Below are 23,699 nucleotides of genomic sequence, written 5' to 3' on the forward strand. Positions count from 1 at the left end.
CTCAAGTCAGATTCAACCTGTGGAAGTCAAATGTGTTTGAAATCATTGTGATGGTCCTGAAGGTGACTGTGAGGCAGCAAATTAAAGTCTCACAATAAGAACATCTTTAATGATCACTTCCTGCTTGTGTGTGTGTGTGTGTGTGTGTGTGTGTGTGTGTGTGTGTGTGTGTGTGTGTGTGTGTGTGTGTGTGTGTGTGTGTGTGTGTGTGTGTGTGTGTGTGTGTGTGTGTGTGCTTGCAGCGGGAGCAGGAAAACGCCATGACACGTCTGAAGAAGCAGCAGGCGGAGCTTGAGGCCATGAGACTGCGTTACCTAGCAACAGAGCAGAAGGAGGCGGTTCAGCAGGACAGGCAGGAGCTGGACGACATCAGGAACGAACTCAACAGGTGATTATGTTCAAACAGTACTAGAGAATTAGAAATTAAACTGATAAACAGGAAATTTCACATTTTACTGAAAACATTCATACTGATGAGACCAAGTTCATAGACAAATGTTTATTGAACATATCAAAATGTTTACAGCTGAAACAATCTGTCAGTCAATTAGTCTATCATATAAAGATAGTAATAATAGTAAACCTGCTTAACTTTTATTGGATAATAAGTTAATTGTTTCAGTCATTTTTGAAGCTTCTCATTTCTGAAGATTTACAGCTTTGTGTTGTGTGTTCGACACTATTCAGTTTTTTCTGACATTGTATGGACCAAATTAGTTAATCGGGGAATCAAGTGAATAATCAATAATGAAAGCAATTGTTAGCTCTCAACATGTTTTCATGCTAACTGTGATATGATGTCTTATGTTTATTTTAATGTGGCAATGCTCTGTATACTCGTCCAAAGAACATACCTAGAACCTGGATAATATCAGCACATCCCACATGTCTTAATCAGAAAATGCCCCTTTTGGAAAAGGCTTAATTCTGGAAAAAACAGCCACAATATGCTGCTTACATAACCTCTGTAACATTCAGAATAGTGTCACATTAGGAATAATTGCAGAATATTAGTGTGCACATAAACGTAGTCAATGTAGAGCTAAATCTGAGATGTCCTAAAATGGTCACAGCATGAACCCTTAGCATTCCACTCACAGACTTTTTTTATCAGCATGCTCATTAGCATTCAGCATTTTATCATGGTATCATATGAGTGTAAGCATAATAACACATTACATCACCGTTAGCATTTTCAGAGCTGCAGCTAGCACTTTCAAGATTTTTTGACTTCCGTATGTCCTCTTGTTTTAATTACCCATAACTCATTTAAAACTCTTGTTGTTGTAAAGATTGTATCATCTGGTTGTTTGTTTGTTTCAGATAAATAAGACAAAGTTTTGGATATTTCCTCTCACAGATTAAAGCAGCAGGAGGAGGACAGATTAGGCCCCGCCTCGTCCCTGTGTGGCCCCGCCCCCGCTCAGAGTGTGAACGAGAGCGCTGATGAACACCTGAGCCGCCTGTTAGAGGAGAGAGACACTCTGCTGAGGACCGGAGTATACACCCACGATGACCGAATCATCGCTGAGCTCAACAGACAGATACAGGACGCCATGAGGGACAGGGGGAATCTCTGACAGCTGCTTAAACCGACCAATCAGAGACAGTGCCACACCTGAGGCTGCAGGTAACCCAGCTGTTGGCAGAGGGACTCACCTGAGCTCTGAGGCTGTTTGTATGTCTGTTTCAGGTCATGAATCTATCCACTTTTGTTATTTTGAAAGAATAGAAACACATTTTGTTCAGCGAGATGATGCGACAGATAAAAAGAAAGTTGGCAGCATACAGGTTCAGACTAGAATCCATCTATTCTGTGAATACTTAAAGGAATAATTCAGTCAATCTCATGTCATGTCAGGACTTCATAAGCCTATTTTAGCATAAAGACTAGAAGCCCGGGTTGTTTAATCTGTGCATCAACAAAAATAGTATAAACACAAATTTATGTGCTAGAACTGTTTCTTTTGTGCACAAACAAACAGTCATGTTAACTAGTGAGCTGTTGGTGGGCACATTTTTCATCTTTCCCCCTGCTTTCAGTCTTAATGCTAAGCTAGGCTAACCACATCCCAATGCCAGCTGTGTACTCAGCACACCGTCATGAGATGACAGTGTTCCTTTAACATGTGTCAGACAAGTCAAAAGATATTGCTGCCTACACCAATAAATAGTATTGTTAAATTAAATAATTAAAATAAAAGTGTAAAAAGACAAATACAGCTTTATACTTTACGTCTAACAACCAGTTGTTTGGTAAGAAAGAGGTAAACTCTTTTTTTCCCTTTACCAGCATTAAGTTGATCAAATTAATTACAATATAAGTTATTTGACTCTTCTATTCATTTATTTTGGGTCCTGGCACACATTTAATCATTTCCTTTTCCTCATGCTAACATCATGACCTGGTGTTCTGCAGGGCTGCATAAAGCTTTCCAATCATTTTTACACTTTTTACACTTCCTTTAATTAAATATTTACCAAACCATGTCATATCAGGATCAATCAGATCACTGTATTGATCCCTGAGGGGATATTATATTGATGTTTTCAGCTATATTTTGACTTTGATGACTCATTTTGTCCATACATGAACTACAGAGGAAGCCTCAGAGCTCTTCCAGACTACAGACTGTTTATGACGTTGGGGGAGTGTATTAACAGTTTCTGTTAGTGTGCCATTACACCAAACTGGGTGAACTGGTGATAAAATTGTAAAGGTTTGAACTTGAGTTTTTCAGATTAGCTGCTGCTGTTTGTGTGTTTATGTTCATGTGCTGAAGGAGAGTTCAGATGGGACCTCTTTTCTTCTCTGGCCTGGCAAATCAGATGCTCATGTGGTTTATATCAGTCCTGTTGTGTGTTTGTGTGTGTTCATGCTCTAATAATCCTCAGCCAGCCTTCTTCTGAAAAGCTCCACAGTTTTAATGCAACAACACTCAGATGCCACATGTTTGTCAGAAGGTTTTGGTGTCTGTAATTGTTGCTCGTGTCCATTCTGGTCCTGAATGTGCGACAGAATCCACCATCCAGTGAAAAGGACTTCTAAAGTTCAGCTAAAGCTAACAGGAGTTAGATAGATAGACACTGTAAAATGAATGCAGTACTGTTTACAGGGACCAGTAATGATGCTGTATTAAGACATGAGACGCTCTTCTTTAAGAGACCAGGCTTCAGTTTTACTTGTCTGAGCTTTTAAACTACAAACTGCTGGACATTTTTATCACGACCAACCGTCTTCCATCGTCTCCTTTCAGGCAGAGGCCGCCCTCAGTTCATCGTGTGAGCGCGCTCACTGTTGATACGTTCAAGGATGCTTTGACATTTCAGAATCTGCACAATCCTTTTCACACTGTTCACTGGAGCTCAAAGGATTAGTCAGTTTATCAATTTGATGACTGTCAGAACATTAATCAGGGATCGGTGGCAGCATCTCAAATGTGAATATTTCGCTGGTTTTCTTAAACTTGAATGATACTGAATAACTTCAGCCTTTCAGACTAAACATCATCTTGAGTTCTGTGAATCTTATGTGATGAATATTTACTGATGTTTTAGAAGCAGAACATTAATAAAGCAAATAATCTGCAGATGAATCCACATCTGCTTGTTGGTCCTGTTGGATTAGATTTTAAAGCAGCACAGCTGTTTGTAAGTTCACTCTCATGTCAGAGCGTCACCAAGGAGACAAAACAAGAATTTAACTCTCACACAGAATATCTGACATAGACTAAACACCGACTGTTGTTATTTAATTTGAAAAATGATCCCAGTCGTTAATGTGCCTGTTCCTTTAATATGATTGTTTGAGCATCAGAGGATTCAAATCTGAAGCATTAATGAACCTGAAGCAGCAGAACAGGAAATCAAATCTGTTGTTAAGTTATTAGAAGACGTGTTGATGAGTTCATGTACACTCTGTAAAGTATTGATGTTTGTTCTGATGAGAGGTTTTTATGTGACAGCAGGTGGCGCTACAGCCTCAGAGAAACCTGCAAACGCTCCTCTGACCTGCACACGCAGTGAGACATTAACTTATTTTTTATGATCAGGAATGACTGATATCTGTGTTCGTCCACAATAAATTATTTTGGGATGAAATCTGTTGAGTAAATGAGAGTTTTTGTTCTGTGGAGATTTTGAAGGTATTTCTGCTTCATGAAGGCGATTAAAGAGCAGAGAAGTTTACACTGATAAACACATGAAGATCATTTCTGATCCTCTGTCTTTTCCTCTGCTTTGGTTCACACATATGTTAAGTGTATTTACAAGCAGGCGTCCCCTGACTTTTAACATATTTAAATCAAAACACAAAAATAATTTTCACTTACCAATGACATCTGTGTCTCTTAAGTAAGTTTTTCCTGCTCCTGTATGAATTCAGTCTGGACCCTCTGATTGGTTGAAGCTTACATAAATGCAAATTAAATCTATACATGTTACTACGTTGTGGAGTGCTTTTAGATTTTTCAGACTGAAACAAACTAATGTAAAATATATACTTATATATGCTTAATGCTATGCATTAAATATTTGTGCAATTTCCTGAATTTTAAAGTTATTTTCGCTTTTTGCAGAATTTTTCCAATTTTCCAGTCAAACAGACGGTAAAAGTACCATCATGTCAAAATACTCCATTCCAAGTGCAGAGATATTACCAGCAACATGCACCTGAAGTATCACACGTGAAAGCAGCATCTTACTGTGTATCACTGGGTCAGAATAAGAGACAGATGATCACTGACGTGGAAGCAGCTCATTCAACCACTTTATGTACTTTTGATATTTTAATCTATAACAATGTTTAACAAGCTCATCGTATGTTTTGTGTGAATTCTGTAATGATTTGTACAACTAACTGCAAGTAGTGGAGTAAAAGGATAAAGAAAAGTAGTAGCATAACATGGAAATACTCCAGTAATGCACACGTAGTAGCAAAGCAGTATTTAAGGGCAGTACTTAAGTAAATGTACTGAGTTAAAAAAGAAAGAAAAGCGAAATGTGAAAGTTGTGAGAGCAGAACCAGCTGGAGGTCGCCTGCAGACAGACGACACGTGTTATCACATGTAGAACAACATGCTAACACACACACACACACACACTGCTGCATCTGTGTGTGTTGACGTCTGCGCCCTCTGTGCTGATGGTGAACAGATGTTCCCAACCCATCCATCTACTGAGAGGAAGAGGAGGAGGGTGAAGATAACGGGAGACAACAGAAGAAATGTGATGCTGACGTTGAAGTGAAACCCTCCTCGAATATCTTATCAGCTGTGTGTGTTTTTATCTGGAATTCAAGCTTGTAAAACTTGTTTTGACTGATAACTGACTGAATCCTGTACATTTCAGCCTGCACACACACACACACACACTTTTATTATTACTTGAGGACTGAACAGGGTGTAATGAAACATGTATTTTGAGGAGAAGGCTCCAGGTGCACCTGTTAGTCTCAGGCTTCAGCTCTGATCTGAGGTCTGTGGCTGCGTTCACGTCGATAATCAAACACACGATGATCATCACCTGTAAAACAACAAAAAACAAAACAAAAGAAGAAAAACAAAGAAAAATCACACAAAGACAAACTCACATTTAGCATCAGGTCCAACAACAAGAAGAACAACTCATCCTACTCACACAGAGTAATGACACAGTGTGTACGCCATCTTTTTGCTCAGGGTCTATTTGCACCAGAGCAGCGAGCATCTCTGCAGCCTGAGTTGCTCGTGTCAGTGCATCAACATGTCCAGACTTTTCCTTCACAAACGTTGGGCAGCTCCACCTCCTCCACCCTGCTTCTGTGGAGTCTGTGGAGCAGCAGAAGGAACGCTAACATAAACTGCTCAGATCAAACAGCAGGCGGCTGCGTACAGTCTTTAAACAAATACAGACGCACAGCACTGGAATGCAGCTGAAGTGCTGTAGCCTGTGAATTTGAGGTACTTGTATTTTACTTGAGTATTTTCATTTTTATTGCAACTTTCTACCTCACTACATTTATCTGACAGCTTTAGCTGCTAATTTACACATAAAGACTTTTGCAGCAAAACTATACTGAAAAAAATATTTTCACCATTTTCACAAACCAAACAATCGATCGATTAATGGAGAAAATAATCACAAGATTAATCCCTGATGAAAATAATCATCATCAAAATGAGCTCCACCCCCTTTTTTTTTACATGAATGCATCAGTAATAACAAACAAATGATTGAATGTATAACAGTAGAACAGTCAGAGGGGGCTTTTAATGCTCTGCGTACACCACCACATCTCTCATGATGAGATGCAAACTTGTTCTCAGTCTGCTGGAAAACATTTCAACCAGTGGACTGAGGTTCCTGCTGAGGAGCCTGAAGACGCTGGCGGAGTGTTTCGGTCCTGTTTACACACTCCAACACTGGAGACGTGACGGGGTTGGATTTGTTGTGAATTAACTCTGGAAAAAACATCCCGGCCCGCCCGTCACTGCTGCAGAACAACTTCAAACTAATTATTGAAGTCAAAGGTTTCCCACTTCTACACTTTCACGACCTGCCGAGGTTTGAGGAAGAAAAAAGATGCAGGGAAACAAACTGCTTGGAACTGAACCACAGCCTGGTGTGGTGGTGACAACGCAGGAGATGAACCGTCCAATGGGAGCAGAGTATGAAATGATTTTAGTTACTTTTAATTACCTGAAGCACTGCGGTGACACAGTCACATCACATCTAACAAACAGGTTTTCAGTCAGTCAGGATTCAGAGGAGAAAGAATTAACTTCAGAGCTCGAAAGTGAAACTGATCTGTTGTCAGTGATGCAGGTTAAATAAAGTTCAACCTGTGCTTCCCTTCCTCCAATACAGGAAGTTTTCCTGAAAAAACGAATAAATTTCTCAATAAATAAATAAATAAATAAATAAATAAAAATACAAATAATAATAATAATAATAATAATAATGTAATATTATTATTTGAACTTTCTCAAACCAGATTTGTTTTCGGCGATATATTGGAGAGTTAAACCTTCTTGAACCCGCCACTGTAGAATGGATTATGAATGCACACACACACACGCACACACACACAGAACATGTTTCAGACAGATTTTCTCACAGTGAAACTTTCCCACTTTTCTCCTCCAACATGTTTCCAATTAAAACGAGAAAAAAAAAAACCTCTGCAGCTTCATGTCTAATTGGTTTTGAAAGTGCGACCTCGCGTCTGCTTAATATTTTCCCCCTGACAGGAAATACCACCAAAAGTAAGCCATTACACCCATTAAACACACACTCACACACACACACACACACACTCACACAGTGGTAAGGCTAATCAGCTTCACTAATACCTGACAAACACTGTTATTATTGATGACCTATTTTCTATATCATCACCTTCTTCTTCTGTTGTCGCTGTCACAGCTGATAAAAACAGTCAGACCTCCCAGCAGTATCGTCAGAGGTGAAGCTACAAGTTAGCCCGAGGACTCAGAGCTTAGACTCAGGTTTTATGTTCAAAATAAGAGAAACTTTGCTGAAAAACATTTGCTTGTTTTTACAGAATTGAATTCCCCACATTGTAAAGATTTTCATTATTTCAACAGACCTAAATCACTCTGGAGTTCAGTGTGTACGATTTATATTTGCAATATTCACAGTTCTGTTTTCATTAGTGTGCAATCACCTGAAAATAAGAATCACTGAGTGTTTGCTCTTTGTAACTCCAGAGGGAGCGGGTCCTCGTCCACCATGTTGTGCTGTCATTTTTCTACAGTAGCCCAGAAAGGACAAACCCAACACGGCTCCAGAGAGCACCTTTCATGTACTTCGTGTTTTTAGCGAGGAAAAGGGTGTTCAGTCGACTGCAATCTGTTACCTCATCACTAGATGGCACTAAATCCTACACACTGGACCTTTAAAGCTGCTCTAATCAATATTCCTTGTTAACAATCGATCACGTGACTTGTAGTGACGAACCGAACTGACAGATCACCTGACTCTGCAGCTCCCTCAGCTCCACCGAGCGCTTCATCGCTTTGGTTTTCTGACCTGTAACTGTTGTGGTGTCGCTTGGCTCTCACGTATTAATCCCATACTCAGATCAGATCGCAGTGTCATCTGACTCTGTGGTCTGAACACGTGATCAGGAGTAAATTCAGTCCACTTTCTGCCACAAACTGCTCGATGATACAAGATGTACCAAAACTGTACTGTCTTTTAAAAGCAAGCATAAAACTTACCTGTTCTCTCAGGCCTAACCAGCACCGCCATCTGTCTGTCTGTCTGTCTGTCAGTTCATATTTGCTGTGTGAAGCACATTATTTGGCTCTATAAACAGATCTGACTTCACTCTGATCATCGGCCTCAGAGAAAGCTTGAAACAGCACCAGCTGAGCAGCAGACAGACGCAGTGAGAACGCTGAGCTGCAGATATCTCGTTCAGGAGCTGACAGAGTAAATCCTGGTCTCACATTCATCAGGTGGAAACAAACAACTCTGTAGGGGGACAGTCGCGGTGCTTCAGATACCTAAATACGTTTTACCGATGCTTTACAGATGTCAGTCCTGTCTACAGCTATCATCAACAGCTGTAGACAGGACTGACATCCCCCCACTTCAACCTGGGTTATCATAATTATGTAATTAGATGTGACGTATCTGGATTGTGAATGATTTATACCATTTAGGTTATGGAGGAGTTGTTCCAGAGGGGTTTCTCTCTCTGCTTGCACATTATGTTGAGGTCTTTTCTTATTTCATACTTGTTCAAATAAATAAAAGTGGAACAGTTAAAAACCTTTTTTCCCCTCCTCGTGCTTGTCTCTCAGTCAGCAGTTTCTCTCTGTTTGCTTGTCTTCTAATTAAAACTACCACTTCCATAATCTCATTACACATAATCTAATCTGGACTCACAGAAAGGAAAATGACACGAAGCCCGGTTGTGTGATCACTTGTTTGGCCTCGGGTTCTGGATCCGGTTCCCACGGTGAAAAAACGGCTGTGATGGATGCTTGAAAGCTCTGACTGTGTTTGTTTTGGTGAATTTGTGGAATCCTCGCAGGAATAATCTCTGAAATCAGACTGGAAAGTGGAAAGTCCAGTTTGTGTTTGCAGACTGACAGAGCTGAGGTCAGGCCGGTGCTGTGTGTGTGTGTGTGTGTGTGTGTGTTACAGATTATTAACAGTAAGTAGAGGCAGCTGTTGATCGGTCAGTAAACCTCCTGTGTGGGGGTTCGTGTTATTGTTTTAGCTCACAGTTAAGTGATAATCTCAGGTGATTTGCGTGGTGCAGGACAGAAGCCACACCCCTTTCTGAAATGCTCCAATCACAGTTGAGCAAGAACTTCAAACAAGTCACTCTTATTCAAAACACAGAATAATGTCTGCCTTCACTTTTAATTCTCGTTAGTTTTCAGTCCCAACTGGCAAAACTCTGAAAAGACTGGAGCTGTTTTAAAGTTATTTGTTAGTTAAAAATGAAGCTGAACTTCTTTCACATCCTCTGGACAGCTGCATGGACAGACATTGGAGAGCGATAAAATCACAGAGAGAACCACTGATAAGAATCAAAACTGGATTTCAGCTTTATTTCCTATGGAACAATGTCTTTTTGGTTTTTGATCTCATTTTGTCATTCGTTATAAAAAAGGGGGGGGGGAGGAGTCAGAGAAATCATGCAAACAAGATCGGGTCAAAATGGATTCATAGAGTCTTTCTGTTTGGCACGAATCATCAGGTCCTGTCAGTCATATTACAGAGGAAATGATTATCATCATCAGAAGGCTGAGCAACATTCATTTTCTGCCCAGCTGATCCAGAGAAAGTCTTTTACATTTCCAACCAATGGAGGAAAAATTCATTCTGCATGTGAACTATTAGAAACCTTTAATTTATGACACAGCTCCAAATGTGGCTTTTATTTTTCACTTTTAAAGAGTAGGCAGTAGGTTTGAACATTTGAACATCCAAAGTTCATCAATCTACTCTGAGTTCTTGTCCTTCAGTCAGAGATTGCCTACATTTCCCAGAATGACTTGGAACAACTCTACATATTTGTCACCTTGTGAAGTCAGAAGAGGGGCCCGTAAAAAAAACCAGAAACATTTTCTGCCGTCAAATTCCACTGGAGCTTGTAGAAACATCTCATCAGGTTGTGTCTGTTCGGTCGGTAATCTCAGGTGTGCTTTTAGTTTAAATACACGGCAGCCGGAGAAGTTGCTCTCGAGGTTCATCCTCTGGATCCTGACAGATGTGAACAGTCGTGAATTTGCTCAGAGCTCTGGTTCATATTCACATTTGTGTTTGTCAGATTATTCCACCTCAGTCCCACTGATCCCTCATATAAAAAGCACGTAGTTTGTATTTTTCTATATACAGCATTGGATCAGTCAGCATTCTGAATAAAGAGATGTCTCACTCTGGCTGCTGTTCGTAACACAAACACGTCTGTAAGAGTCTGAAGAGCTGTTGGTTCAGTCCCAACAAGTCTGTGCTGTGGATCTGCAGCGCAGCACAAACATCAGGATTTATGATCGCAGAATTGATCTAAATGGACATAAACCATCTGAATGATAGGAATATGTTTTATAATCCATCTGAAACACTTGATGATTTGTGGCTAACATGCATCAAGTTTTGGGAATAAACTCTTCATCTGTGAAAATGTGAAACTGCTTCCTTTCAGGTCTTACTGTTGTGTTCATAGCTCACTGGAAGACGTGGAAAAAAACGTACAATTCTGCTCCAATTTAGAAACTTCAACATGGTTTTCTGAATAAAACTTTTAATTTAGCAAGAAATGTGTGCAGATGAAGTGACACACACAACAGGTGACCACAAACAGGTGACGTATGCTAAACATGTTCACATTTGAAGAGTGGCATCAAATTTCATCTGGCAAAATCTAAAATGATTATAACTGTCATAACTTCACAGAATTCACACAATAGCAGAATGTCTAAAAATGTCTTGATAGTCAAATAGTCCGACAAACAAGAAACCTGACGATGCAGACATAAAGTAGGACAAGCAGCTCATGAAGTGATGCTGATTGGACTGTGGAACTACGGGACCACTGATAGGCTGAAGCAACCTTTGCAGGCAGCCAATCACAGAAGCAGATCAATGCTACAGCCAAAAAGGTAACCAGGAGTGGTTGTGACTGCTACAGTCTGAGGGCTGGCTCATGTTTGGTCCCTAAATGCCAGAACACAGCCGAGTCCGCCGACACTCAGCTGCAGTCGAGCTGAAATGCAACATTTCTGCTCGGCACGGCCAGATGTGAGCAGATTTTCCACGTCTGCAGTTGGTATTCACAATAATGAAATAACTAAGGCTGAGAGTGGAAGTCCATACTTTAGCTTTGACGGTGACTGAAGGTGCTCAGGACTCTTACAGACGTTTGTGTGACAACATTAAAGGTGTTTCCCTGCAGTGAAACATCCCTCTGAGTTTTGGTCTGGACGGCAGGTTTACATCCACCAGGTTCAACACTCTGTTGGTCTTTGGGAAGTTACAGTTTTCAGATTATTATTATCATCATTATTATTATTATTAAAGCTTTTTAAACTCTCAGGCACAAAAACCTATTTGGTGTCCATGTAATAACTGTGCTTTTATCGTTACTCATTTTCATACAAAGTGTATCGTAATGACACAGGAATATTTACAAATCTGAGATTGCTTGTGAATGGATTCAAACTTGTATTGCGTAGCAAATATACTCTATGAGACAGAACTTCTAACGAGAGAGATGAGAAAGTATTCATCGAACCCGAAACGTTTGCCCTTTTTGGATTTTACGACGTTTGTGCCTCAGATGATCGGATGTCGGATATTCCTCTAAAATTGAAGGTAACTGAACAGATGGAGCACGATGGAAGAAATGCTTCAAACGCTTAGATGAGACAAAACATGGACTGACTTTAACCCAAATACGCTTCTAAACACTTCATACTCAGCACAGCTCTCTGTGAGCTGTGGGATTGTTTCGATAAAAACCTCTTCAGTATTTCCTCCTTCTCTTCTTCTCTTCTTCTCTTCTCTCTCTTCATCTGCCACCATCAGGCTGCAAAAATTAAATTAGCAACATTCTGAAACAAAAGTGCCCGAAGCATGATATGAGCAACAAGATAAATATACTTTGTTTTTCTTTTGTCCTTTGTTTTTCTTTTGTACTTCTTTTTTTTTTTTACAATACATACTCCTCGTCATGTTATTTTGTTCATTTGGTGATGTAGAGCTCGAGCGCCATCCTCAGATGTTTGTGTTGCTGCTCGTTGTGCATTATCAGTCTGTTTGCTTTGGTCACGCCCTCCTTTGGCATCGCTGTCGCAAAAAGAAAGAAAGAAACTGAGAAGTAAAGCTACAGACAGAACCTCAGTCTGGATTTTTTGGTATTTCGTTGTTTCTGTCCCGGTTTCAAGAAAGAGTTTTCTTTGGAGGGAAACCTGACGGGATTCCCAAAAGCCTCCAATAAATATCCTCATCCACAAAACATTAAGTTCATTAGTCCGACCCCTTTATCTGAAAGATCTGCTCTGCTGGAAAAAAAAAAAAAAAAAGGATCTTTGGTTTGGTTGAATCAGGATTCTCTCCAGCAGGATGTCCCTCCTCCCCAAGAGTCAGTCAGTCAAGTCCAAACTGTTCACACTAAACCTGCTAAATGTGAAAACGCTCTTCAACAATGACGTCCGTTTTCAGCTCTCCGTCCGCACTGAAACGCCAGGACAGCCGGAGAGCGGTAAAATCTCCTCTCCGCCTTCCTTTATTGGTCAGCAAACAACTAAGCTGTTAATAAGAGCTAAAGTGTTCAGCAGTGGAACGATAATGTGTCTCAATGCTTCAGTTTTAGTGAAGTGCTTCCTGTTTCTGCTGTCACACAACCAGACAAGCATGAAATTATGATTTGATCCTGGCTGATATACCAGTTTACCTGCTGACCCGATGCTAAAGTCAGCTGACAAAATCAGTATAAACGCAGCTTAACGACACCACCTGCACCCCGAGAAGGGCTATACTGACTTTTAAACTAAGCGATCACAGAATGAGAGGCGACAGAAAGTTTCCTTCTCAAATTTACCGCCACACATCCCGTAAACATAATTTAGCAGGCTTCTGTTGTACTTTTCTTTTCCACAGTGACATAAAGCATTTTAAAGCTACGTCGCTCTCTCAGGTTAGAAACACTTCAATTTTCAAATGTAACACAAACTCATTAACTTGACCTGTAACTACTGATCAGTGCATTCTGGTTTCACTATAGGAATATGACAGTAGAGAGTCAATAAACTATTGAATCAATAAACAAAAACTATGCAGTTTTCCTCCTGTGTGCACATTATGGAGCCTAATCTAAAATTAAATTTCTGATATCATTTGTTGGAGGTTGTGTGCTTTCCAGAGTAATCCTGAGCATTTTCAGATTTATCCGCTGTCAATTTTCTTTTTTTTTTTAATCTTGTTTTTGGCTGTAAAAATAAGCAGTCTCAGTGTGGATGACGGGCCAAAAACAGAGAGGAAAAGATGCGTTTTCAGATTTAGCTGCCTTAATGTGGATGCGGCGTCAGTATTTTTCAGTCGAGGGTTAATCCACCTCGATGGACTCGCTGCTCTCGTTCACTGGTTTACACTCGTTGGGAAGTCGCTGATGGCGGCTGAGCTGAGTGGCCTGTGTGAAGCTGCGGTCGCAACGCTCGCACCTGTCACACACACACACACACACACACACACACACACACACACACACACACAGAAACGCACAGAAGACAGATAAGAAATGGCGATTAGTTTACGAGTTTGCATGAAGAGAAGGTCAGAAAAACACAACACTGTTGAAGAGCAAGAGCACAGGACTAAACAAAACAAACACACAGATGCAACCTTTACATCTGTCAACACACACACACACACACACACACACACACATCTCCCTGCTAACTCTAATATCCAGTGACGGTATAAAGTGTGTGTGAGGCCCAATGGAGCAGCAAGCTGTAATTGTTGCCCTGATCTTCACAACCTGACCGACAAATTACGCACACACACACACACACACACCGACAAACACACACACACACACACCGACAAACACACACACACACACACACACACACAAGGACCACCTGTCAATAATCTATCTAGTGGTCTGGGGAAGGTATTCCCATCTCACACACACTTTAACACACCGACACACACAAGCACAGACATATCCAGGCCTGATAAAGCAGCGTCACTGTCACTTTCAATTGAAAGAGAGAAGAGAGGGAGCTTTTAGTCTGAGCTGGAGGGGGGTTAGGGGGCAGTTAAACGTATATAAATGTGTGTGTGTGTGTGTGCTGGATTAAGGGTGTGTGCGGGGGGACTCTTCAAAGAGAAAGCTGTGTTGAGGTATTGGACTTAGCAGCCCTGAAACAAGACTAACATGCTGTGAGATAGATAGGGTGAGGACGGGGAGGGAAGGGCATGCGAGATAAGGAAGGAGAGGCGTGTATATTTTTCTGGACTGAAACTCAGTCCAGTGTGGGCAGAACAATGGAAACTGGAAGCTTTTTAACTTGAATTTTCCATCAGTATCTCATAAAAGTCAGCGTGTTTATAATTTAATAACCTGGTTAATTTTGATGTTCTGCATTAATCGCATGTGATAAATTTTGTGTCAATGGAAAAAAATCTGGTTAAAGCAGGTTAGATTTTTGCTAGAGACGTGATTTCTTGGCCAGTGTTCATCACAGTGAAGGAGTACCACTCTGAATGCAACAATACAGCTCATCTTATGTCACTGATGGACATCAGTGACATAAGATGAGCTGTCTGAGCGGGCCTGTCAGTTGGCTGGCTTGCCAAAGTGCTTCACCAGTAACACGATCCATGATGCCAACTAAAGGTGTTGCTTTTAGCCAACAATACATGATGTAACAGCTCAAAGCAAAAACGTATAACTAATGATGGCTTTCTGCTAGCCAATAGCGATGCAAAGGCAGGGGGAGGCCAGCCGGCTGCCTGTGTGCTGTGGCTCTGGCATTGGTTACGCTGCTGCATTGGCTGATGGTGCGATCATGGAGCCAATGGTCGAAATAAAATATGGAAGCATTACAGGTAGTAATGTTATTCCAAATATGTCTGTCGCCACCCATCTGGTGACGTAGTCGTTGTGAGTGCAGTGTCTAAGGACAGACAGAGTAATGTGTGACTACACCTTTGACATTCACTCACTTTTTGATCGATGGGGATTTGTTGGGTATGTAGTTAAAATTAGACACTTCCCTGGTTGTGCAGGCTATAACATGTAATGTGAGAGGCTGCACACAATGATAGCTACTCAGGATCTCGGTATAACTGTAATGTTGTGCACAAGGGTGGACGCCACCTGCTGGCGGTTTACTATAGGTGTCAAAAGAGCTGCTGAACTAACACGAAACACACTATGCATTGAATAGCCAACTTTTTGTTGGCATTCAGTTAGCATAACACAAGCTAGCCCTAACCCTATTATTTGCTAACTTCAATTTTGTTATATATCACTGCTTTGCCTCTGTCAAGAAGTTCTCTCTACATGGACATTGGTCTTCATGTGTACTTTATACATTTTTGATGATCAGTGACTGACAGATGAAAGATGGAGTGACAGTGTCAGATAATGACAGCTTGTAAACTATCCTACAAAAATGCCAGCGATGCTCCTGAATGCTCTGCGATTGAAAGCGCTGCATTTTGTAAGTATATTTAAATGTGTGTGAGGCACTTTACAGTATTGACGCTGAAAAAGACATTTAGCAGACGGATCTTCCATTTGAATCCTTCTCATTTTGCAAATTTCTTACTGCACAAGAAAAACAAAGCAGAGGCCTGACTGAGCCGAACTGCTCTGCCCTCAAGGTGGTCTAATTCATCTGTATATCTACAAAACCACAACAGCTACTGACATCAAAGGTCCTCTGAAGCTCCACTGTCACAGCGACTTATCCACCAGGACAGACACGAAGACGGTCCTCCGGCGGAACAAAGAGCGGAGCTGAAACCAGGCGGCCACAGTCCGCCGGCTATCGACCAGCCAGCGTCTGTTACCGGCCGAATCCTTCTTTTCTCAGCGGGGAAAAATAACGTTGAGCACTTTGTGCTGACAAAATGACAGAGACAGCTTTAATCACTTTCCCTCAAGGATCAGTGAAGTTTCAGCTCACTTCTTAATCTTTTCTATGAAAGGGGACAGGATGGGAAGTAAACAAGTACAGATTGTGTTCAGTCACATATTGATAGGACTGATGGAGCCAAGAGGCAGACGGACGTGTACAAATCTCCATTAACCGCATTGTTAAAATTTACTGTGGGAGCATTCAGGCAGCATCAATTTTTTACTAAATTCTACCCTGAACCTGCAACTTATTCAAGTTTTTCCACTTGTTATGAGTTCTATTGAGTGAATATTGTTAATATCAATACTGTGATCAATAATGTGAATGTGCTGCTGTCAGTACTGCAGCCACTGAGAATCACAACCACACAATCACACAACTCTGTTGCCATATACAACTTTTAGCCTCTTGATTCCCCTGCAACAGTTAGACTGTCCCTCAGGCTCTCACCAAACTTCCCTTTAAATTGATCTTCTGAACCCACAGCAGACTACCACCCTGCCACCAATAAGCATACAAACACCAACTGCCTGATAAAGATAGATGAGATTCATTTGTACCGTTTCACCTTTAAGGTCATTCATGGTAAATGTCCTGTCTTGCTTGTAAAATGCTTTCTTCAGGTTTCAGGACATGAACAGTAAACAAAAGGAACTGAAAATATTTGTTGTTTAATGGGGAACCAGCTGATGTGTCGGAAAACCTACAGCATGAAACCATTGAGCTGCAAAGCAACGACCTGCTACTGAGAGCAGCTCTGGCAAAGACTGTTTAACTCAACACTGAGTAGCCCAAACCTAGAAAAGCAGCTGTGACTAGCAGAGATTAGCGTCATATATATGCCCAATACTTCAGTATGGTCCTTGAAGGATGTCATAAAAATTGAAATGGTCCATCATAGGAAAAAGGTTCAATCTTCAGGGTCCCCAGAGGCTGTTTTGAAGTTGGCAAAACTGCATTTTCCTATGATGTGCCCTGGTTTGGAATAATTTAACAAGATAAACCTGCTTTGGAAACCCTGCCATGTTTCATGTCTCTAAGGTGTTTTCTTTTGTGCTAAATGTGACTATGACTTTATATGACAGTGTGTAAACAACTCTTGATTTCTCTTGTAAGGGGATATGTGTCTCTCTGAATATGGGACTTCATCATCATTCAACATTCATCAGGTGGACACAAATGCTCCAATGGGATTATAATCTTGTTATATGTCTGATAGATTTGGATGTCTGCAGTTTTTCTGCAGCTTTATGATAAAACTTAAGTTTAGGTTAAGTTTTAACTGAAGTTTAGGCGTTTACATGGCTTAAAACTGACATTTTTGTCAGCTATAAAACTATTTTGGTAACTATGTTACTGTCCATGTTGTGGAGATTGCCCTCAATTTGGGAACATCGTTGTAGGTCAGGGTTGATGTTTGGAAACTCAACTGTGAATTGTGTTGAGTCTCAAACATGTGAGGTGGGGGGAAATTTGTGTTTTGGAGGAGGTTGGAGGCGTTATAGTAAATGACTGCTTAACTGAGTGCTTATGTAATTTGCAAAAAAAAATAAAATATATGTTGTACAAGTAAGAAAGAGTATAATACAGGTAATGCATGAACAACATAAGTCCAATCACAGGCGAGAAAGCAGGCTTTCGTTTACGCAGATGAACGAAGCCACTGCTCAGAGATCAGATTAAAAGTCTTCAGGCGACAAAGGATGTACTGCATATACTGTCCCAGAATCATTTAAGGGCTGAAACTTTTCACGTTTCTATCCTCTGAGCTTCAGTGCTACAGGAAGACAAAGTTTAAATGGCTGCAGTTTAACGCAGCCCTGAAAGAAAAAGTGCTTACACAGAACACAGAACACAGCCGCACAAAGGAACAGCAGAGAGAACAGCAGCAGTCTGACAGGCCCCACAGTCCAGCGAGTATCAGCGCTGAAAAGCTGCCGACCACACAGAATCCCGGCCCCTGTCTCCTCAGCGGGAAAATAAAGTTGAGCGTTTTCCTCCTGACAAAGTGACAGTGGCAGCTTTAATCTATTTGCCGCACCGTCCAAAAGGAGATAACTCCCCAAGGCCATCGATCCGCTAAAGATTTCTGACGCCCGTCCATGATTGTCTTTGTCCCGCTCCGCCTCCACCGAGACTCTGAAGTGCTGATGAAAAGGTTCGGGGTTTCCTCCGATTGCTTATTAAGAACGCTGATTTGCTTTTACCGGATTTCTCGCCGCTGCTTGTCGTTTCACTTTTTACACCGTGATCTCTTGTTCCTCCGCGCTCTTTATCTCATTTTCTTACTTGTTCTTCTCGCCCTTTCGCTCCCCACGTCAATGACAAGTTCGGATTTCTCTGATTGCTTATTAAGAACATTAATTTGCTTCCCCCAGCTTTCCCCTTATATGTGTCCTCCAGATTTCCCACAACCCAAATCCCTTATTCTGCTTTCTTCACTTTCTTTAATATCTCTTACTCTTTCGCCCTTTCCCCCCTGTCACCCTGCTGCCCTCTCCCTGAATGCTGACCTCTGTGTCCACTGGGGGAATCTTTATTGTCCTCCACCGCTGACGGGATGACAGCATGACAACAGCAGCTTCCAGAAACCCCTAATTGCAGTGTGGCTTGCCCTCTAATTATATCAGTCTTCACCGAGTAAAAAATGGAAATGAGCAATCTCAGGGTGCAGAGATTCATTACCGAGCGGCTAAGTGCTGTGATCGAGCTGCTTCTGTATTTACACTGAGCGATGTGTGTGCATTTTCACCGATGCTCTCATCCACGGCGATTTGCATCGAGCAAAAGACGAGGCCGAGCGAAGGTTTTCCTCGATCGCCAACATCACAGGAATCATGGGTAAGGAAAGCAAAGGTCAGAGGTCACAGCAGCTATGACAGCAGATGTAACAAAATGCTCACATAACCACAGAGGGTTCATGAATAATGGAAAAGAGCTATAACACGAAGTGAGGTCCAAGAAAGGCAGAGCAGTTTTTTGTTTGTTCGCTCGTTTTGTTCTTGAACCGGACCCTCACCTCTTTTGAGTTACAGAAATAAAATGTCCAGAAGATGGATCTAAATTTAAATAAAAAGATTTCAAATTTGTACTTAAATTCCCCAAGATGCTTTAACTTGCTCCCAGTAAAATGTTTTCTTTCTAACATGAAGAAATTCAGAACATTTCGAGCTCCCACTGGACTATTCTTCATGTTATAAAATAAGTAAGTTTAATGGGAGTGGTGACAGTGTCACTGATGTTATGAGAAGTTAAAGATGCTTCACTTCATTAGTTCAACTAAATACTCAGTTTGTTTATTGTGGCATGTCGAGCAGCGTTGGTCTCAGCCAACAACGAGCGCTGGTCGTTATTGATAATAAAGTATTTCTCCATGATGCCTTTGACTCTTTAAGTTGGTCAATGAATCTTTATATGTTACTCCTCGTAACCAGTGATGACATCTTGGTCAACAAGCACAAACTGTGAGCTCGTATCAGTTTCCAAAGTCTTTTTTCAGTCCCTCCCTGTCGTACTTTTGGTTGTGAGATTTGAAACAAGATAGAGCCGGACAGATAATCGTGACACCAAACCTTCTGAAAATCAATGTGTGAAGTATTGTCTTGGGCTCTTTATCATCAGCACCAGTAACAACGTTATGATTGATGGTATTATGGATACTTTTCTAAGACAGCCTTACATTATCATAACGATAGCACAAAAACAAACCTGAGCAATTAGCTGTAAGTTTATGGTGAGGCTGCAAGGGTTTTATTCAGATTAGTTAAAATTAATTCTGCAATATGTAGAAAAAGTGACATCCCAAATCGCTAAGTTGCCATCAGGTGAAAGCTAGGCTGTCAGGAAGTAGTAATGAGGGTGTCAGTAGGTGGTTAAGAGGATGTCAGTAGGTGTTAGCTGTGTGTCATACGTAAGTGAAACTGGTCAGGCTGGCCAGGCGGGATGGAGCAGAAGGTGGGGTGGGTTGGATGGGTGGGGGGTACTCACTGTTACTTACTTGAACGGCTTCTCCCCTGTGTGCGTGCGAATGTGGTTGTTGAGCGTCGTGGCACCGGCGAATGCACGGCCGCAGTATCCACATTTGAAGGGCCGATCACTCGAGTGTGTCACGACGTGGTTCCTCAAATCTGATGGCTGAGAGAAGGACTGGGAGCAGTGGCCACACTGGTATGGTCTGAGAGAGAGACAGGTGAGAAAATAAAGGGGGTATGTTTGTGCAGCCTGTGCTCCAGATCTTGTCGTGCAGAGCTGGTGGTAGGATGGAGGTCTTGGCGGAACCTGGAAGATGCTCAAAGATGCGCTGCAAATTTGTATATATGCTAAATGCTGTTTTTACAGAAGGACCTTGTGGTACATCGCGATTCTGCTAGCAGCTCTGTTTATTTTTAGTTCTTGGTTACAACTGGTTACAAATTATTAATTCATTCATTTCTGGTAGTTTGTAGCAACAATGCTTGATACGTTTTTCTTATTATTCTCTGACTGCTGTTGCGTCTTTTCTCATTGAGTTTTGTCCTTCCCAAATCAAGGATGTCAGGATAGAGAGTGTCTTATATTCTGCAGATGGTAATGGTCAAAAGTTGTTATTTTGTGCTATATAGAGGTGACTTGCAGACATGCAGAATACAAACAAGTAGTCACACACACACACCTGCACACAAATACAGCTAATTACACAAAAAACACACCCAGGGATCCAAACACGCATTAAGACACAGAAACAGATAGAGAGGCATGAAGCAAGTATGTAAGGTCTGCAAACACAGATAGCGTACACATACACACACACACGCGCACTCACACATGGGGAGACACTGGTCCGGTAACCATGGCAGCATGACCCTCATCAACAATGCAGGCCGAGATCATGACTGGACCATCTATCACTATGTGTGTGTGTGTGTGTGTGTGTGTGTGTGTGTGTAGTTACAGGGAGTGAGATAGAGACAGTAACAGAACAAGAAAAAAAGATAGAGATAGATATAAAGAGACTGAGTGTGTGTGTGTGTGTGTGTTGGTGAGTGTGTGTGTGTGTGTGTGTGGGTGGGGGGGTTGTCCCAAATGGGTGCTTGCAGTGGGAGTGAATCAGACTGAAACAAACAACCAAACAATAGCTGTGTGTCTGCTAATAGAGTGTCCTGCTTCCATACAGCAGCAGATCTAATCTTACACTCTCTCTATTTATTGAGTTGAACACAGTCTGCTATCATTATCTCGTTACTTTGATTTAACTTACGCGACAGTTCCAGGGTGATCGCAGCTTCTGCCCATATCTTGCATCCTCTCTCTGGTTTCCATTATCATTTTTCCTGCTTTCCTGCCTCCGTTTACAGACACAGGAAACATTTCCGAGGTTATGAAAAATCTAGGTTAATTGTTTTGTTACTCAACTAGAATGATCAGAGGCAGATTATTCTATTGGTTGCTGACCACTTCTCAAAGACAGCATAAAAGGAAGGATGCAGACCATAAAGGTGAATCCTTGAAGGAATCAGGAAGCCAGTCTGAGCACAGTCATTCTTTGAAGATGAGACAGAGTGCACTCTTATAGAGACTAAAAGTAATGGTATGCTCACACAGTTCTGAAAAACTATAATGCATTCAATGTAATTTAAGTACTTCTGTGGACTAAAATCATCACCTTAATTTAACAGAAACAATAACAAAACATTAATGTTATGACCACCCTCAAATTCTACAAAAGTAACTTTAGCTTCAACAGTTGTGATGAACGTTACTCTTTTTTAGACAAAGAATTATTGTTTTGATGTTTAATTCACTGTTTTTCTTCAAAATATTATTTTATTTAATTTATATCTTTTATTTATTTGAGTACATATGTCTGTTTTCCACACATACTAAACAGCATTTTAACCTTACAGTCCTGACGAATCTTAACATTACATTCCTACATGCAGCTCTGGAATGTCTTTCTCTGTACATTGCGTATCGTACTTGTATATCCCTCTTAGACATATATATGCATACATACAGTACATGTCTTTACTGTAGCTGGTTTATCGCTGTGGATCACTGTGATGTTTCTGCAGCAGCGCGGGACAAAATCCTGTGTGCTGCCTGTAGTCAGAAAATAAAGTGATTTTTATTCTGAAACCAATAAGACAAAACTCTGACATCAGTACCTTACAAATAGGTAAACACCCCAGAACTAGAATAAAACAAATAGACCAACATCTTCACCGCTCCAATAAATCACAAAAACCCTGAGAGCATGTCGAGAACACACACACACACACGCACAGAGGAAAGTAATAAGAGTAAAATAGTGTAATATAAAATCGAAAAATTCTCACTTGCAGTTTTCCACATAAAAGGCGTCTCGCCATGGGGGTCGGTTCATTTATCAGCCGGCTGGTCTATAACTTCACGCCTCAGTGGGCCGCACCACTATTTATTAGGTGGGTTTTCTATGAAGAGCTGCATTGATTGTGAATAGTTTAAGTTGATGAATGTGTGGATATTATTTATTAAGGCAGCAGGCCGGGAGATTAATGCCCGGTTATTGTTTATTACAGTGGAGAGAGAAGGAGGAGGAGTTGAAGCATAAACACCTCCATCACACACACATCCACGCACACACACACCCACATGCACATGCATGCACGCACACACACATCGGTATGTGCATATATAACCAAAATATTTGCACATACGAGCACATGCAAATATGTTCTTGTGCACAAGTGCATAAAATCTGCAAACTGTTGCAAACAACCACACATGTACATGGATTACCACATGTTTTAGGTATTTGTACTGTATTGTACATATTGTACATATAGTACATTGTACATACTCATACAACCTGCAGCTCACAGTCTGACTAACCCTCAGGCTAATTCATTGAACTTAAACTCAAGTTCTAGCTGCAGCCATGACAGACAAGCAGGACAGGAAATGAATCCTCACATTGTGAAATATGACTTAGTGGTAATTTACAATGTATGAGGCAAAACATACAAATGCAAACATATATTTAGGCTGTGTCCATGTACCATTAGCATTGTGGGAAAAAATGCAGTCCCCTTATTTACATCAACGAGACAACTGTGTTGACACAGCTAGGATCCTGACTCAGAGGGTCCCAGCAGAAGTAAATCCTCATCCTGGGATCTGCAACAGCGAATGCTTTGCATATATGCAAAATGACCATGTCGATTAGCATAGCTGCATATTTACCAACTAATTGTTTCACCTTTTCATTCACTTATACTTCAGGAGATCTTACAGCTGAGGATATAAAACCCTCTGCGTTTTCTCTTTTGTTGCTAATCTCCATTACAAACAAAGCTGCTCCTCAGCATCTCTCTTGGTTCCCATTAGCATCACACAGTTATTGAGTCTGACGGTGGTACAGTCTGTTGACAGCACAGACAGCCACAGATGTTCAGAGTCAACACGGCGACAGGCTAACAAAAACACAAAATAGACGCTTGGATTTGGTTCACAGGCAAACTAATAATACTTGGTTTGGATGGGCGATGAGAGTTGAACTGGCTGCCATGTTGTTCCCACTTAGCCTCGCCTCTGTGTGTGTGTGTGGACGATCTATAAAATTTGTCA

General features: G+C 41.1%; 2 protein-coding genes across 3 annotated transcripts in view; one reads left to right on the plus strand and one right to left on the minus strand.

Annotated features, from left to right (window-relative positions):
* Window positions 1-4,071, plus strand: part of LOC121606577 (centrosomal protein of 120 kDa) — a 28,229-nt gene extending 24,158 nt beyond the window's left edge. The window contains exons 19-21 of one of the 2 annotated variants that reach the window (XR_006006842.1): window positions 243-388; window positions 1,361-1,630; window positions 3,258-4,071. Coding sequence is in view for 1 of the 2 variants with exons in the window: in XM_041936974.1 (XP_041792908.1) it covers window positions 243-388; window positions 1,361-1,580 (366 nt within the window). In the remaining variant the exon portion in view is untranslated. Of the gene's footprint in view, window positions 1-242; window positions 389-1,360 lie in introns of both variants that reach the window. The other variant, XM_041936974.1, reaches the window with a different exon arrangement.
* A 9,228-nt stretch (window positions 4,072-13,299) lies between these two features.
* The window catches only part of prdm6 (PR domain containing 6), a 75,359-nt gene continuing 64,959 nt past the window's right edge, over window positions 13,300-23,699 (minus strand). The window contains exons 8-9 of the mRNA XM_041937396.1: window positions 20,113-20,289; window positions 13,300-13,682 (exon numbers count right to left, since the gene is read on the minus strand). Coding sequence (XP_041793330.1) covers window positions 13,568-13,682; window positions 20,113-20,289 — 292 coding nt within the window. The 3' untranslated portion in view covers window positions 13,300-13,567. The remainder of the gene's footprint in view (window positions 13,683-20,112; window positions 20,290-23,699) is intronic.

The sequence above is a fragment of the Chelmon rostratus genome, chromosome 5, assembly GCF_017976325.1.
Source record: "Chelmon rostratus isolate fCheRos1 chromosome 5, fCheRos1.pri, whole genome shotgun sequence".
NCBI classification, from domain to species: Eukaryota; Metazoa; Chordata; class Actinopteri; order Chaetodontiformes; family Chaetodontidae; genus Chelmon; species Chelmon rostratus.